We start from the raw sequence: 15155 nt of genomic DNA on the forward strand, positions 1-15155 counted from the left end.
TGCCCAGCACTATCATGACCGGCAATATCGTCTCTCTGCGAGGTTTGGAAATAATCATCCAGTCAGTAAAAGTATGTCCAACTTTCCTTTTTCATATCTAATTTCTGCACAAACTTATCCAGCGTTACTGACCGAGAAACTTGCGTTGACAGCCTTTGTATCGTGACTTGATTCCATCCCATCCAGTTCGATTGGTATCCCTAGTCTACCATGTCGCGTGCGCGCGATCTCCGAGCCTTCCAACAGCAGACACCACCCAATGCCCAACCGAGTGAATCAGCAAGGCCTCAGCAAGGTTTTCGATCACCGGCTTCACTCACGTCTGCCCATGACTTCCGAGAGCGAGAAGACCCATCCCTGCCCCCTGGTTCGGCACCGCCCATGAGACCACAACGCAGTGCTGCCCGACAACCTGGTATCATCGTCAGTAATCCATCCTCTGTCGCAAACTCAAGTGGAACCAAGCATTCCTCACCAGCACCACCTCAAGGTGCCCCCTATGAAGCTCGCTACCAACACACTCGTGGCCGTTCCGATTCCTCTAACCGACTAGCTAGCACCAACCTTCCTCGCCCAACGCCTAGTGGGAGCAGCAACAAACTTTATCAAGCCATCAATAGTCGACCGGACATGGCACGTGCCCCCAATTCAACTTCAAGAATACCAGAAAATGGGAATGGTTACCTTGATCGAAATTATCGAGCACGAGATGACGGTTATCCTTCTGAGCCTCGCAACCGTCTTTTGAATGATAATGAGCAACGTCCATCAACTGCTTCTTCCACTGGATCATTTGATAACGAGGGAAACCGTGACTTATTATCAGCAAACGATCTGAGAGATGCCAAGAGGATGCATGGCGCCCGCAATATCATCGAAGCCTTCTCAACTCAAGCTGATAAACGATCTAATCAGAAAGCACGTACTGTTCGCAGTCCACCTCCCATGGATCAATCCGAATCTCGCATGATTCCCAGCATGTTCCACGATCAATCATATCCCCGCACACCCGGCTTTGGAGAGATCGAACGAGTACTCCAGAAAATTAAGCTTTCCTGGGATGCTACCGGAATTGCCGGATCCTCGAACCAGGATGGACCATTTGGATACTCGGTTACTTCTTCTACTACCGTCCCCTTTTCAGCCGTTGGCCTAGCCTTAGACCTCCTAGACAGCGAGAATCCGGAGCTCGCAAAGTCTGCGAGTAGAGCCAAGGATATGATCAATAAGAAGGGTGGCATGGTACCTTCACTATCAGCATTTCTTCAACTCAAAGCCGAACTTGAGAAGGCCTTACAATTGACGATCCAGGGAAATTACCGCCAATTCGACGCATCAGTCAATTGTTACAAGCTTGCCAAAGTTAGTGTCGATAGCAACTATAAGAAGGTGGCTGAGCTCAAATCGAAATTGGTGGAATGTAGGGCTACCTTAGGCAATGGTAGCCCATCATCAGCCTTCAACAACGCCGTGGGTGGAAAAGGGACCGAAATGAAAGTACTTCAAGCAAGAAGGGAGGTACTGCGGGAAATGCTGAAACTGATGGATACCATGTGCGCGCGTAGTCTGATATTTCACGTCATCCTCACACCAATCACTCTTCCACCTTGAAGTCGAATCTCGCCTGATCACGTTTTTATTCCCTCTTTCGAACAAACATGGCGCAGTGAACGGCTGAAGCAAGTGCCTGAAAGGCTCGAAGGCTTGATATCATCCAAAAGTTTTCTATCTGCAACTGTCCTCCTGGTAAGGTCCTTGAAGGTTATTAACAAGCCCGAGCTAGCTGAAATTGGTGGTTTGAGCGACTTACGGAGTTATTTGGTCAATCAAGAATCTGTGATGTTCGAGATGTTGATCGAAGAATTGCACAATCACCTGTACCTCAAAAACTACTTTTGCAACTCGAAGTGGCGGGCCTATCGACCAGGTCAAGTTACCCGTCAGTACTCATTCTTCTTCTTTTTTGCCTTTTTTCATGATGTGAACCTTTGTCATGCAACCCTCTCTGAACTTTCGGTATTTCATTCTAGTGCCAGTAATTCAGACACCCGATGAGTCAGCTACAGCCCCCTTTGGTTTCTCTTTTGACTCGGATCCCACAGCCGCTCATCCATCATCGTATCATGCTTCAGCGTCATCTAGACAGCACAAAAACACGGAAAACTGCAATGGGCCCTCTAGCCCAATACCTTACCTGCGAAATTACTTAAACGACCTCATGACACAGCCACAATCAAATCCACTCGTAGAAGAAGCTGATCTCTTTTTAGAGCTTTCTTCTACGTCTCTTCACTCTGAAATGGGCACTGAACACGCCCGGAAGGTGTCCACATCGACTGGTGGAATGGCCGCCAACAAGCGAAGAAACCAGTCCGCCAATCCTGAACTAGATTCGTTCAAGTATATCGAGAGTTTGATTGAAAGTTTCGCCGTTCTTGGAAAACTCAGTCTAGGTCTTGATACCGTCCTTCAACGGGTTCCTGTCGAAGTTTATACACTGGTCGAGAGTACTTTGAATGAAGTTGATGAAAGACACGAGAATACGAAACGATTCTTTCGATCCTCATCTACGAACAAAAACGCTTTGAAGAGCAACATGAACATGATTGTCTTGATGATTACCACCAGTCAAGCATCACCGCCTGGAAACCCAGAGCTGAAGTCCACGTCTATTCGGGCAAATCAACGGTTCTCTCTATTCAAACTAAATAATAACGAGTTGAGGGAATTAGAATCGGTCATTCACATCCTTCAAGACTTTTTTTGGACACTTTATTCTAAGTTTGACGCCACCTTACAGTCTTTCAGAGTCCTCCACGAGGTCTCCTTGCGGATCAGTGAACGGAAGAGTTTCAAAGAAGAAGGCATGGAATCTAACTTGGTTTTGTTTTCATTACTAGAGGTTTGGAAACCTATCCAGAGTGAATTGCTAGCGTTGATCCATGCGTATTTGACGGAGTCGGGAGACGATCAGTTTGCAAGTACAGACAAAATGCAAGCAAACTCGATCAATAAAAGTTCTGCGACTACTTCCACCACTCGAAACCCGATGGCATCTATCGCAGAGGTCCTGAAAATCGGCCTTGGTGGAACCACTTCGACAAGTAATGCGAATACGGCCTGGAAAGATTCGAACAAACAACTGTTCAAATTCAAGGATGCAGGTGCCAAGCAAACACAGAAGGATTTCAAGGCACACGAGGCCAATTTATATTCGGCTTTGAAGGTCTCCGTGCCTGGATTGGTGCTCGATTCAACAGCTTCAAATCTCCAAGCAAATGGCGCAGTGGTGTTGACAACCGGGGTGATGATGACCGATGACAACTCGGGTGCACGTGGGAACAGTACTCATAAGTTGCTAGTCCAGCCGGACGCATTCCATATCGCCCACTTATTCAAGCCGACCTTAGAGTTTCTGAAACGGGCCAAGGAAGTCTTGCCGAGTGGTGTGGTCATGGTCTCAAATGATGACCCCTCACATTCATCTGCTCCCATCTCTGGGGCTGATGAAACCGGTCTCACTTCTATCACGCGTGAGGATTGGGACGAGAATGCCCAGATGAATCTGGCCCAATTCGGTGGATTTTCGGGGTTCCTAGACGAGTTTGTTTTACACACTTTTCTACCTCAACTAGAGGAAAAAGTAATTTATATGTTCGAACACTCGGTCAATGGTCCGTAAGGACTTGTTTTTTCTTAGGCTCCGGATTTTCTGTAATGCTAACTGAACCACTCCTTTTACAGCACCTGATGCATTTCAAGACGACACATCTCAGCAACATGAAACTAACGCGCCGGCCATTAACTCAGTATCAAACCGACAGAAGCAGAGTTCGCATGTGCCCATTGCCAAAGTAAGGCCCAAACCTCTGTTTACGTGTCCTTATACTGTCTCCTTGGCAACCCAATGTCTCGATACTGATTTGAAGGTCCAGTCACTTCGAGCTATAGTGGCACTAATTGAATGTCTAGTCGGCTTGCTGCAATCCACGTCATTTCATCAAGAGAAGTATGGCCGACTGATGATCAGTATCGTGGTGCAATATTATCAAAAGTGTCTCGAACGCTTTAAAGGTTCATTCTTCCCAATGATATATCTCACCATTCAGGCTCAACTGCCACGTCTTACCATTAGATTGTTTTTTGCTCTTAGAGTTGGTCGTTCGAGAATCGACGGAAACTGCAGCAACAATAGATGAGACTAACCCTCACGCAAATCTCAAGCTTGCAGCCGATTGGGCTCAGAAACCAGAAATCATCAAGCATTTGAACCTATTGAAGTCTTCGGTAAGTCAGCTCCTCTTTCAAGTTATGTTTCATAATTTTGGGAATAAAGCACCCTGGGGCTTAATATGTTTCCAATCGTATCCATAGACAGACAAAAACAGTACGAAAAAGCTACTGAAGAAGCTGTGCAAGAGAGAGGAACGATGCCTGACGTCTCGAGCTGATTTAGCGCCGATTGATTTAATCCAGTCTTCTAAGAAAGTTGCCGCGTTGGCTCATCTTTACAACACTCTAGTCAGTATCCGTCATATCATCAATTACCCGAATTTAGGGAGAGAATCCTGATTGCAATATTTAATCATTTTACTCGGATAGCTATCATTTATGTCTTTTATTCGCCGACTGGGTAGTACAGTCAAACCAATCCCAGATGCAGAAGGGGAATCCCGTCTCGAGATTGACCAATTGGAGGCCGAATGGTCCAAAGAGTTCGGACCCTCAGCCAAGAAAGCAAGCTTTCAGATGCCTTTGACCCATTCATTGATGCGGTGAGTAATTCAATTCAAAAATAAAAGGGCAGGGGGGCAATATCAACTAATAAAACAATCAACTGGGCTTGTTTATTGAGCTCAGGCGATTTCAAATGGTCCACCGGTCATTCTCTGCTTTGGCACAAACGATCATGTTCACGATGCATCTCGAACTTCGATTGGAAACCTACTATCACATCCAGCAAACGTTTGTGCGAGGAAATTACTTCTTGAGTCGCTCAGATTCAATCGAGCCGGATGCGAAGATCATCGAACTCAACAGCCTGATCAGCAGTTATTCGGAAAGCTCGATCCTCAAGAATCTCGTGCGAACTGAAGATCGAAGGTTCCCTTTTCTTGGCCTCGTCAACCTTATTGACGATCTAATGATATCGAATGTTAAGAAACTCTCGCTCGCCAACGAGATCGGGTTTAAGAAGTTGGCCAAAAACGCGATCGCTCTCCAACAAAATATGAAATCGGTCCTGTTAAGTAACCGTCTCCTCTATCCTCAAGAACCATCAAACGATCTTCAGATGGATTCGAATATTATTTTGCCCATCGATGCAAAATCATCTCTCACGCTTGATCTGAATTTTGAGAGGTGCAGGAAGTTTTGGGAGATTGCTTCCAAGGGTCCTCAGGTGAGTGATCGAAAGCATGGTTATCAATTAATTGGTAGTTATATTGACCAGGGTTTTGATCTTCCAATCGACTACTCTGTAAATTTAGGCGGTGATGGGATCGATCCGAAGGGGAGATAACTACAAATTCGAAGAATATCGACAACTGCTAGAGTTGCTCTGTCTGAACGACAGGAGCCCGGCGGCGGCCCGGACGTCATCTGTGATCGGCCACCAGCACGTGGATGAAACCCAACGCAATAGCACGCGACAGGATGATACCGAGTCGAGTAGCAGAGCTTCGCTGAAGTTCCCAGACGATTTTCACGACCACACTAGCCCGTCAATCGAGAAGCGTAAACGGATCTACAACGAGTGTCTTATTGAACTGCATGCGCTGGTCTTGGAGGACGACGACGACGAAACCGACGACGACAACGAAATCGACATGGATAACACTCAGGGTTCTACCAACAAGCAGGCGAATGCCCTTCGTGATCAGACCGTCCATTCTGATCATCCGGAATAACATGTTTACAACCAACCAAATGAATCGCAATTGTATCAAGCTTGTTCATCCTTCATTTTCCATTAGATCTTTCTTCTTTCTGTTCAAACAAAGCATGATCTATAACCTTTTTTTATTCTCATTCTTGTGTCGTACATTATTACTTTTTGCTACATGTTTTTTTTTCTCTAATGATGATTATCATTTACTGTTGGAGTCTTGCGAGCAAACGACATGCTCATATCAAATCATCAGTCCAGTTTGCACTGAGAATGATTTCCGATCCCTTTTCATTGTGGTAGAAAAGAATGTAAGATTGGATGAAATGTAGCAGCAAATCTTGTTTGTCCATTCCACTTCCTTCTGTTCTTGCCTTTCAATCAAATCTCTTCCTTTTTTCATAAATAGACTGACAAATTCAGCAATCTTCTCATCATTTGAAACTTTGCATCCTAGGTGAGGTGTCTTTTTCTCCCCTCCCTGGAAATATACATACATAGTCTAAAACGGTAACACATGAAAGACATGGCTGTCTCCCTATAGATGGCTTATAAAATTCCAGGTGAAAGATGGCCCTGTATAATGATCTCCTGTCAGCAAAGCCTAGCCTCATGAGCCAGCTGAACCCTTCTCTCGGGAAGGAATGATTAGATGGAGTCTACTCAATAAAAGCTGTTATAATCAGATTAAGATCATTATTATTTTTGCTGCCTTGAAAAAGTTTCTGTCATTCGAGATACGACGGTTGAAATATAAACGGATTGGAGAGGAAACAGACGAGGTAACGGGGAGGAAAAGAACCAACAAAAACAAACTGAGTAGAGGAGAAAAACAAAATGAAAGTTACAATTCCAAAAAGTCCAATCTAGAACCTCTTTGGTGGCGATTGGCAAGATGTTGCGCACGATTCCAAGAATGTTGGTAGAGGAGAAAACAGAATGAAAGTTACAATTCCAAAAAGTCCAATCCAGAACCTCTTTGGTGGCGATTGGCAAGATGTTGCGCACGATTGCAAGAATGTTGGTTGGATGATGCTACACCGGAAACAGTCTGGGAGGCAGGCGAGTAGATTTTTTGACTTGAATCGCTGGACGACGAACTATGACTTGATCCAAACGATGAGGACCGCGTAGGATGTGGGTGCTCTGATACGCGAGGAACCATTTTAAAGAAATTGAGAGTTGCCTTGGCTGGGTTTCGCAATTGATCTTCATCTTCATTGTCTTCATCATCCAAATGGTCCCCGGCATTCTTGAGAAAGGCCGTCAGGGATTCCTTATCATCCTCGTGACATTGACTCCGATACCTATCGACAGCCTTCTGGATGGTTGGGGAGCGGGATGCTGACGGTGAAAAGTTTACACGCTCTTGCTTTGCCTTCGATGCGCTCTTGTTTTGAAGAAAATTGGGGCGTTGGAATTTGGGAAGGATTTTGATCGAGTCACCACTGCCGAGTCGAGAAATTGAAGACAAGACCATGACGGGGAACGAGAGGCATGGAGCCAGTGGTGCGCGAGAATGAGAGGGGTTGTGGACAGCTTTGGTTTTCTTTTTCCATAGCAGCCTTGAAGTTTCCTTGGCGTTGACGGTCTTTTGTTCTTCTGGTCGATGAAAAAGATCGCACAATTGATGTCGTGAAGGAAGAACGCCTTGAAAAAATCGACTTGGTTGCACTTGGGCAAGTCGAGTGGAAACGTGTTGCTGTCCAGATTGGCCGAGATGAGGGACTGGATGCGGGCTAGAGGTACCAGAATTTTTTTTGGCCTGCGGATGGATGTGGATGGAATAATGGCGGTGTCTAGCGCAACCTCGACGGCTTTCAAGTTTCTCTGTTTGGGAGGAGGCTCGAATAGAACTGTGACCGAGGGGGGCTTTGACCGAAGGTCTGGGTGGAGATGGGTTTGGAAAGCTTTCTAAACTCGAAGCCATGTCTGGTGACGCTACTCGTAGTAGTGAAGAGTTGCCACTGACTAACCAGATATCCAGAAAAAAATCAATTATTGAGAGAATACCAAGGAACAAACTCAAGTGTCAGAGATACTAACAAGGTGCGCGGTCAAACCTCTCAAGTTTATCAAAGATCGAAAGCAAACAAGGCGTGCCAGAGGAAACAGTCGCGGTTAGAGTTCGAAGTGAGCGGAGAAGACGGTGTGAGAGAACAGGTGAGGATGAAGTGTTTGTGTTTGAGGGTAGCGAGTCAAGGGTTGAGAGCTGAACGGGTAGGATGGTGAAAAAGGAGGGGAGGGGAAAGAAAGAGCTCATTTTAATATAGACTCGGAGGTTCACCTTGGCCTGAATACGAGTGCAATTTTTTACGGTAGCAAGCCCACTCGAAACTAGGCACACACCCGTTCCTTTGCAGGCCAACATCATCGGGCGGTTGGCTGGAGCTTTTCAGGCGAGATCGAAGCCTGCGAATGGGGAGAACCCGGCTGGGGACCGGGTCCTGATTAGTCGGTCTTGGTCTTTTGTTTCAAACCGCTTGGTTGGATCTCCTCACGGGATAAGCGTCCAGAAGTGGCTACAAGCCCGTTCGGCTTGATTATTATCATCCAGTTTTCGTCACTCATGTCGCAAAACTCCTAAGCCTGGAGATCTGGGGATCTCTGCGGGGGCGGCAGAGATCTGAAAAATATAAGAATAACTCGGTGACTTGGAGTTGGGTTTATCATTTATGATTGAGCTTTGCGGCTAGGGTCAACATGCCTCACTAATAGCTTAGACCAGCCCGCCATCTCAATGACTTGCATTCAAAGGTTATGGGCTTCTTCAACTTCTTTTCGTTTTTTTTCTCGCCGAAGTATTCAACTTTGTCCTGCGTTGAACATGCTCATGATAGACCCTTTGATAATAATCCAGTCACGAGTGTGGGCAGGAGGCGCACCTCGCGCTGGCAGAGATCCTGGGGCTGGACCTCTGGTTAGAAACGGGAGATACAGTATTTGCTATGCTCGGCCGCTGCCAGGTGACGAAGGTGCTAACCGCCATGTTGCAGAGAGTCGCGGGGGCAATAGTTTGTGTAAGCCGCTTGACTCCGGGGGGGGGGACCCCCACGTCCTGAAGGGACTCTCCGTCCTCCTTCGGAGGTCGCGCTTCGCGCGAGGGCGCTTCGCGCCAGCCCAGGCTGTACCAGGGCCCTCCGAAGTGGGGGACTTGTGTTAAGTTAGGGTCGGCACTACCGCGAGACAACCGGTACCGACACCGGGAAGTGCTGGGTGCGTCCGTCGCGACGCCGCTGTGAAAAAATACATGACACGACCGAGACCACCGATCATTGATGCCGGCAGGTTATGCGGTCTGCAGGAACTTGGAAGTAAATATGTACTTCAAAAACCAACATAAACCGGAATAAGGGGCATTGCCCTACATAAAGCTTCTTTGGGCGCGAAGTGCCCCCTCCCTCCGGAGTCTGGAGAGCGTGTCATGGACACGCGGGGTCCCGAAGGAACTGAAAGCTGTTGGAGCTACTGACATATTTATCATCATACATAAATATCTATATTACATTGCCCTATATTTTTCGCACCGGTTGCAAAGCTACCATGTATCACCGCCATCAGCAGGCCAGGTGTTTGCGCAACAAAGCTCTTCCGAGCCCTCGGCGGACCCGACAACGATTAATGATTGAACAAAGCTAACGAGAGCGTCAACGTATTGAGGATTCCCTTGGATGCCACATAGCATTGTTCGTATCGCGGAGAGCGTTGATGAATTGAAGAATGTCCTAATCACTGCTTCCTCTTGATTTCCCATCCCAGAGCCAGTCGATATGTTATCGCCAGTCCGGGAATTTTTTACCAGAGGTTAACTTCTATTGACTCGGCAGATCACTACATCTTACCTGTTGCTCTTCTATCAAGCTTCTCTGCACCTACCGTTTCGAAAGCCAACGGAGAAGCCATACATCGATCTCGAGGAATGCTCGGACAGGTGTGATTTTATCAGTCAAATCGGTTGTAGTTGCTCTATCTTCAAAATAAGTTTGATCATACCGGAGCGGGCTCCTCATCAAAAACACTTGCATCAGGGCAACTACGAAAATTCAAACTGCTCGGTCGGAATTTTCAGCCTCTAATCTATATCCTGGATATCAGGCCCGGCGGGATCGATCTTGCCAATGGGAAACGAGTCCTTTCTAGTGCGTGAGCTTAGCGGCCGAAGACTTGTCTTCAATCTTATCTTTTGGGGAGGCCACGCCGCGGTTTTCGCCTACGGATGGTGGTCTCAAGTCTCGAATGAAAGACTATGGGTATTGAACTTGTTGAAGTTTTCGGTATGGACTTCCAGAGGGGCTGGAATAGTCCTCGGAGTCGATGGCTTCTTGCTTCTCTTACCTGTCTGTCGAAATCTTATAAGAATCCTGAGGCCTCAGCTTGCATGGCTCATGCCACTAGACGAGTTGAGTGTCTGACCACTTGGGACTTGGTGTGATCTTCCTCTGGGAGTTTATATAAACCCTTCACTGACGCACAATTTTCTTACATAGGAACATTTGGTTCCATCGTCAGGTGGCCTACGCAACAGCTTTCTTTTCCATGTTAGTATTATTGAATTAATGATACTCCTTGATCTCGAGAATTGAGGATTCTGCCATATTGTAGGCTACACGTTACAGCGCATTATGTCAACATGTTTATGGTTGAAAAAACCCAGGTCAGACCTAATACTGCTATTGGCATCCATTACACTGAGCCTGGAGGCGTCACCGGCCATGTTATGCTGTTAATCATGGTCCTGATGTATACCACCGCTGTAAGATTTTAAGATCCACATGTCCTTCCTTTCCCATCCGATGGGATATGATCTAGACTTTCATTCACTGATGCGGGATACCTTTTATGTTGCTTCAAGCACCACAAAATTCGGAAGCAATGCTTCGAAGCCTTTTGGTATACTCATCATTTGGCATTTTTTTGGATGGTGAGTGGAATCCCTGATGTTTTTTCGCATTGAAGAATATCAGAGTGTTTATCAGTAGTGTGCGTTTCGAACGATAGCTGGGGCTCTACACCCATTCGGTGGGCTGCTTTGTGCGAGGAGCACTGCCAGGAGAAGAAGTAGAATGTTACGCGTACAACACGGTCCGCTTTACCGTTATTTCCGGAACTCTTTACTTCATCGAGCGTGTTTGGCGCGAGGTTCGAGCGCGCAGAAAGACGCAAATCGTCGGTGTGCTCTTGCATCCATCGGGGACTATGGAGATCCGAATCCGGAAGCCGAGTTTCAAATATGTCGCCGGCCAGTGGCTCTTTTTACAAATGCCTGACGTCTCGCGTTGGCAGTGGCATCCATTTACCATATCCTCCGCTCCCGATGACCCGTATGTTTCGGTTCACATTCGCCAAGTGGGTGATTTCACGAAAGCGGTAGGAGAACGGCTTGGAGCAACACCCCAGCTTGCCTCCAGCCTGACGGATCAATCCAAGGGCGGCATGAGCGGCCAAGATGCTCGCAATGGTTCGTTTGTCGATATCACCGGGGCTCGTGTAAATTCACTGCCGATGATTCGGATTGATGGTCCCTATGGAGCTCCGGCCGAGGACGTTTTCAATTGTGAAATGGCCATCTTGGTTGGAACTGGCATTGGTGTAACTCCCTTCAGTAGTATCCTGAAAAATATCTAGTCAGTTACTGGTTCTTGATGCATCGTGATTTCAAGAGCACTCCTTGATAGTGGATGTTTTCTTTCCTCTCTCCAGCTACATGCAGCAGAAAGGTCGTCTTGGGGCCCTCCGCCGTGTTCACTTCATTTGGATCAACAAGGTGAGCTCCCCTTCAATTTTTATACCTTCCGGCTCCTCAAGATCCCCAGTCGTTATCTTATCTGGTACCACTTGATCAGGACATCGCAGCTTTCGGTTGGTTTCGAGCTCTGTTACAAAACTTGGAGGACATCCAAACCGATCCACGCTTTCTGAGGATGGATATGTACCTCACCGGTAAGCTTGATGCAGATACGGTGTCAAACATCGCCATCAACAATGCAGGGGCGGAGTACGATGCCCTCACCGGTCTCAAGTCACGGACTCATTTCGGCCGGCCAAACTTCCCCGAGTTCTTCAACCAGGTGAAAGGTGGTATTGAAAATGGAAGCCTGCTTCCTGGAAAAGAAGCCAGCTTAGAAACTAGAGTCGGTGTCTTCTACTGTAAGTGACCTCAAAAGATGAAGCAGTGACCAAGCTTCAATGAATAAAAACAGCAGTCGTTGATGCTGAGCTTGATTATCTTCAAAAAAAAAAATGACAGGCGGGCCGAATGCTTTGGCGAAACAACTAAAAGAAGAATGCTCAAGGGTCAGCAGCGGTACCATCAAGTTCGAGCTGCACAAAGAGCACTGTGAGTCTGCATCGATTCCCCAACAATTGACTCGGCTGACCTCAACCCTACCCATGTGTTTGCTCCTACCCAGTTTGATGTTTCTATTTATGGTGTTCAAAGTTGGTTTATGCATGCATAGATCATAAAATCATAAACCCATCAAAACCTATTCAAGTTTCTCCTTGTTTGTTTAGATTTTTTATTTATTTCATGGTATTGCAGATATCATGTGATTCGAGCTGCCTGACCCTTGTTCCCAATTGGGCTTGCTAAGCTACTACATAAACTAAAATGGGCCAATAACAAGTGGTATTGGTACCGTAAAATACAACTTTAGCATAGTACTAAATGGGCTTGTGGAGCTTTGTGGCTGTTAATTTTGCTGTGACCTGATTCATTTTTAGCAAAGCACTTGCTACAGAAAGTCGGATATATAGCTTGAGATTTCTGGTTTCAGTTGAGCTCTTTTCAACCAATGCAATGGCGCGGGGTTGGAACCTCGAAGCAAGTGACAAATGGATTAACCTCTTTTATCCCTTGAAATGAGGGTTACACTGAAGGTCTCGAACCATGTGGGCAAACAGTGGGGGCTTACTTGATGTTGAAGCATGATGCATCAACTGAGAGTGACTGCATACACCATGAAGAAGATCCCTTCCAAATTATTTATGTGGGATCTGATTTAAAGCCAAGGATTTTTGATAAATAAAAGATGATCAAGGATTGGAAATTTAAAAATGAAGGTATATCTCATACAAACTGAGTCTTTCCAGGCAGGTTGTTTTCCTTCTGAGAGAAATTGGAAGAAAGATTATGCTAACATTAGGGAAATAAAATTTTACTTGAATCTACCAAAAACAAGGTGGAATCAATCAGAATCCCACTGATTTTGGAGGTATGTCTGATAGGGATTCTGCTTGGAAGACTCCAGAGACACAGATTGACACGATCTTCATTTTATGTGAGTATAAAATCATTTGAATGAATGTGTGAAGCGGTAACTCAAAACCCTGATCAGCTCTTTAAAGATCTCACGGCGTGAAGTTTTCAATACTGGAAGCATTGTTTTGACTGTTGTATATTCCACTGGCTGTAGCCAATCATTCAAGACCAGAGAGGTGGCTTCCTTTTCCTGGAAGCGCCCTAAGAGTGCAGCAATCCCAGATCTATGTACTAGTCCTTCTTCCACTTCTAGTTCCCCTAGGAGGCTCTTGAGGGAAGCAAGGCTTTCCAGGTACTTTTGGGCCTCTCTTTTACCGGTTGGGAGCCTGAAGTTCTGGATCCGCTCCGCGTTTTGGACGAGGACGGTTTTCTGGTCCCACTGGAACCACCATTGCTGGGCGCAAGCCCGGTTGAGGATAGCGTGCAATCCGAGGAGGGTCTCTGTTGCCTCGTATTGGAGCTTGAGCTCTGCATCTGCTTTGAACAGCGCTTCACGCATGTTGCCGGCATGGTAGCGGAGCACAAAGCGGACAACCCAAAAGTCTGCCAGAAATTCTGGCACGTCGTGCGTCCGGGATGCTTGCGTGAAAAGGTTGAGCAGATAGGGGATCATGGAGTCGCTGTTGCCCACTGCAGAAGAGGGGACGGTCCCTTTCCAGCGGAATTCATCCATGAACTCATCACTGCGGAATCTTTCCCATGTGGCTGAGGAGATTCCGTCCTGGCTGTCTTCGCGGAGGCCCATCTTTGAGAACAGTGCTTGCATTGATCTGTAAAGAATTCTCCCCTCCGTGGGTGTGTCCAGCACTTTTTATTCGAAAAAGGTGTTGTGTAAGTCTCCAATCCCCTAACAGGAAATAAGATGCAATCCTCTACTCACTGTTGAGCCACCAATGCATAGTGACGGTCCTCAAGTCGTGTTTCAAGAACTGCATGTCAGGCTTGAAGTTCACGAACCTCGTGAAGTGAGGGTACTCTTCTCCATAGACATCCACCAGCTGTTTCCCGACCGCCTTTACGACGCCTTCAGTGCTGAAGAAGGCCCCCACTTCGTGCGCTGTGATCAGCTGTTTTCTGTAGAGGATGAGCGGAGCCTGCAGGCCCGCTTCCACCAGGCTGAATGCGGTTTTGTGGAAATGTTCTTGGGGACGATCTGCGGCGAGACATTCGTTCACAGCTTCTAGACAGGCTGATCCGGTGGACCGCTTTGCCTCCTGTGCCCTTGCTGAATTTGTGCCCTGGCCGTGGGGGCTTCCTTCCAGCAGAAGTGGCACGATCTCTCCTGTGAAAAGACCACACAACCTGTCAACTGCTGGCTTCATGAGCATATCATCCGGCCGCCCCAGCGTGCCCAGCTCTTCCGCGTACTGCTCTGACAAATTGACCAAGTACAGCTTAATGACACTCATCCACATTTGATTTTCCTCAGTCACTGAAAAGCCATATAAATCAGTTGGATATGGTAATTACCTTTTATTTGGGGGGGGGGGGGGGGGCAAAAGGTGACTTACAATTGTTCATGATAGATTCATATCTGTCTTGATGATGGGCAGACAGGTCAGCTTGCAGAGAGCAAGATTGAAGAAGAGGATGTGCAAGCTCACCGGGATCCCACATCCCTCTCCACACTTCATCAACTGCTTTGGCTCTCCGTTCAAACGGGCTTTCAACTCGGATGTATTCTTCTTCTTGAGGAACTATGGAGCCCAAGGCGAGCAGCTCAGATCCAGATGCTCCCAATCCCTTGTCTAAACCTAGTAAATCGGATGTGCCACCAGGATCAGCACAAGGCCCTCCAGCTGATGGCATTGATTGAGGTGCGAGTCAGTGCTGCTGGAAGCTTCGGTCATAGCTCGCGAGGATAGACTCAACCTGCAAGATGTGCCAAGCTCCTTCCTCGGATATCTTGGGACTCCATCCTTTTATCTAGCCATCTTCCGTGCGCGGGTCGCTGGAGGAGAACCCCCAGGGAAATGCAGAGGATCCAGGTGCAGCAGCTGAACATTC

At 47.0% G+C, this 15155-nt stretch overlaps 4 protein-coding genes across 4 annotated transcripts; 2 read left to right on the forward strand and 2 right to left on the reverse strand.

Annotated features, from left to right (window-relative positions):
- Nucleotides 1-210: 210 nt before the first annotated feature.
- Nucleotides 211-5909, forward strand: PtA15_12A325 (uncharacterized protein; the record flags this gene model as incomplete). Its single annotated transcript, XM_053161922.1, has 11 exons — nucleotides 211-1553; nucleotides 1668-1939; nucleotides 2031-3674; nucleotides 3745-3854; nucleotides 3936-4074; nucleotides 4154-4287; nucleotides 4375-4521; nucleotides 4603-4775; nucleotides 4861-5401; nucleotides 5490-5780; nucleotides 5844-5909. The coding sequence occupies 11 exons, from the start codon at nucleotides 211-213 to the stop codon at nucleotides 5907-5909; spliced, it is 4860 nt and encodes a 1619-aa protein (XP_053025891.1).
- A 924-nt stretch (nucleotides 5910-6833) lies between these two features.
- Nucleotides 6834-8261, reverse strand: PtA15_12A326 (uncharacterized protein; the record flags this gene model as incomplete). Its single annotated transcript, XM_053161923.1, has 2 exons — nucleotides 6834-7858; nucleotides 8237-8261. The coding sequence occupies 2 exons, from the start codon at nucleotides 8259-8261 to the stop codon at nucleotides 6834-6836; spliced, it is 1050 nt and encodes a 349-aa protein (XP_053025892.1).
- A 1744-nt stretch (nucleotides 8262-10005) lies between these two features.
- Nucleotides 10006-12302, forward strand: PtA15_12A327 (uncharacterized protein; the record flags this gene model as incomplete). The annotated part of the gene is made up of 9 exons (XM_053161924.1): nucleotides 10006-10286; nucleotides 10375-10425; nucleotides 10490-10640; nucleotides 10740-10808; nucleotides 10886-11511; nucleotides 11588-11651; nucleotides 11731-12034; nucleotides 12135-12224; nucleotides 12298-12302. 9 exons carry the CDS (start codon nucleotides 10006-10008, stop codon nucleotides 12300-12302), a joined length of 1641 nt encoding a protein of 546 aa, XP_053025893.1.
- An 877-nt stretch (nucleotides 12303-13179) lies between these two features.
- Nucleotides 13180-14957, reverse strand: PtA15_12A328 (uncharacterized protein; the record flags this gene model as incomplete). The annotated part of the gene is made up of 4 exons (XM_053161925.1): nucleotides 13180-13955; nucleotides 14029-14580; nucleotides 14660-14686; nucleotides 14753-14957. The coding sequence occupies 4 exons, from the start codon at nucleotides 14955-14957 to the stop codon at nucleotides 13180-13182; spliced, it is 1560 nt and encodes a 519-aa protein (XP_053025894.1).
- Between the last annotated feature and the right edge of the window lie 198 nt (nucleotides 14958-15155).

This window comes from Puccinia triticina, chromosome 12A (genome assembly GCF_026914185.1).
Source record: "Puccinia triticina chromosome 12A, complete sequence".
In the NCBI taxonomy this organism is placed as follows: domain Eukaryota; kingdom Fungi; phylum Basidiomycota; class Pucciniomycetes; order Pucciniales; family Pucciniaceae; genus Puccinia; species Puccinia triticina.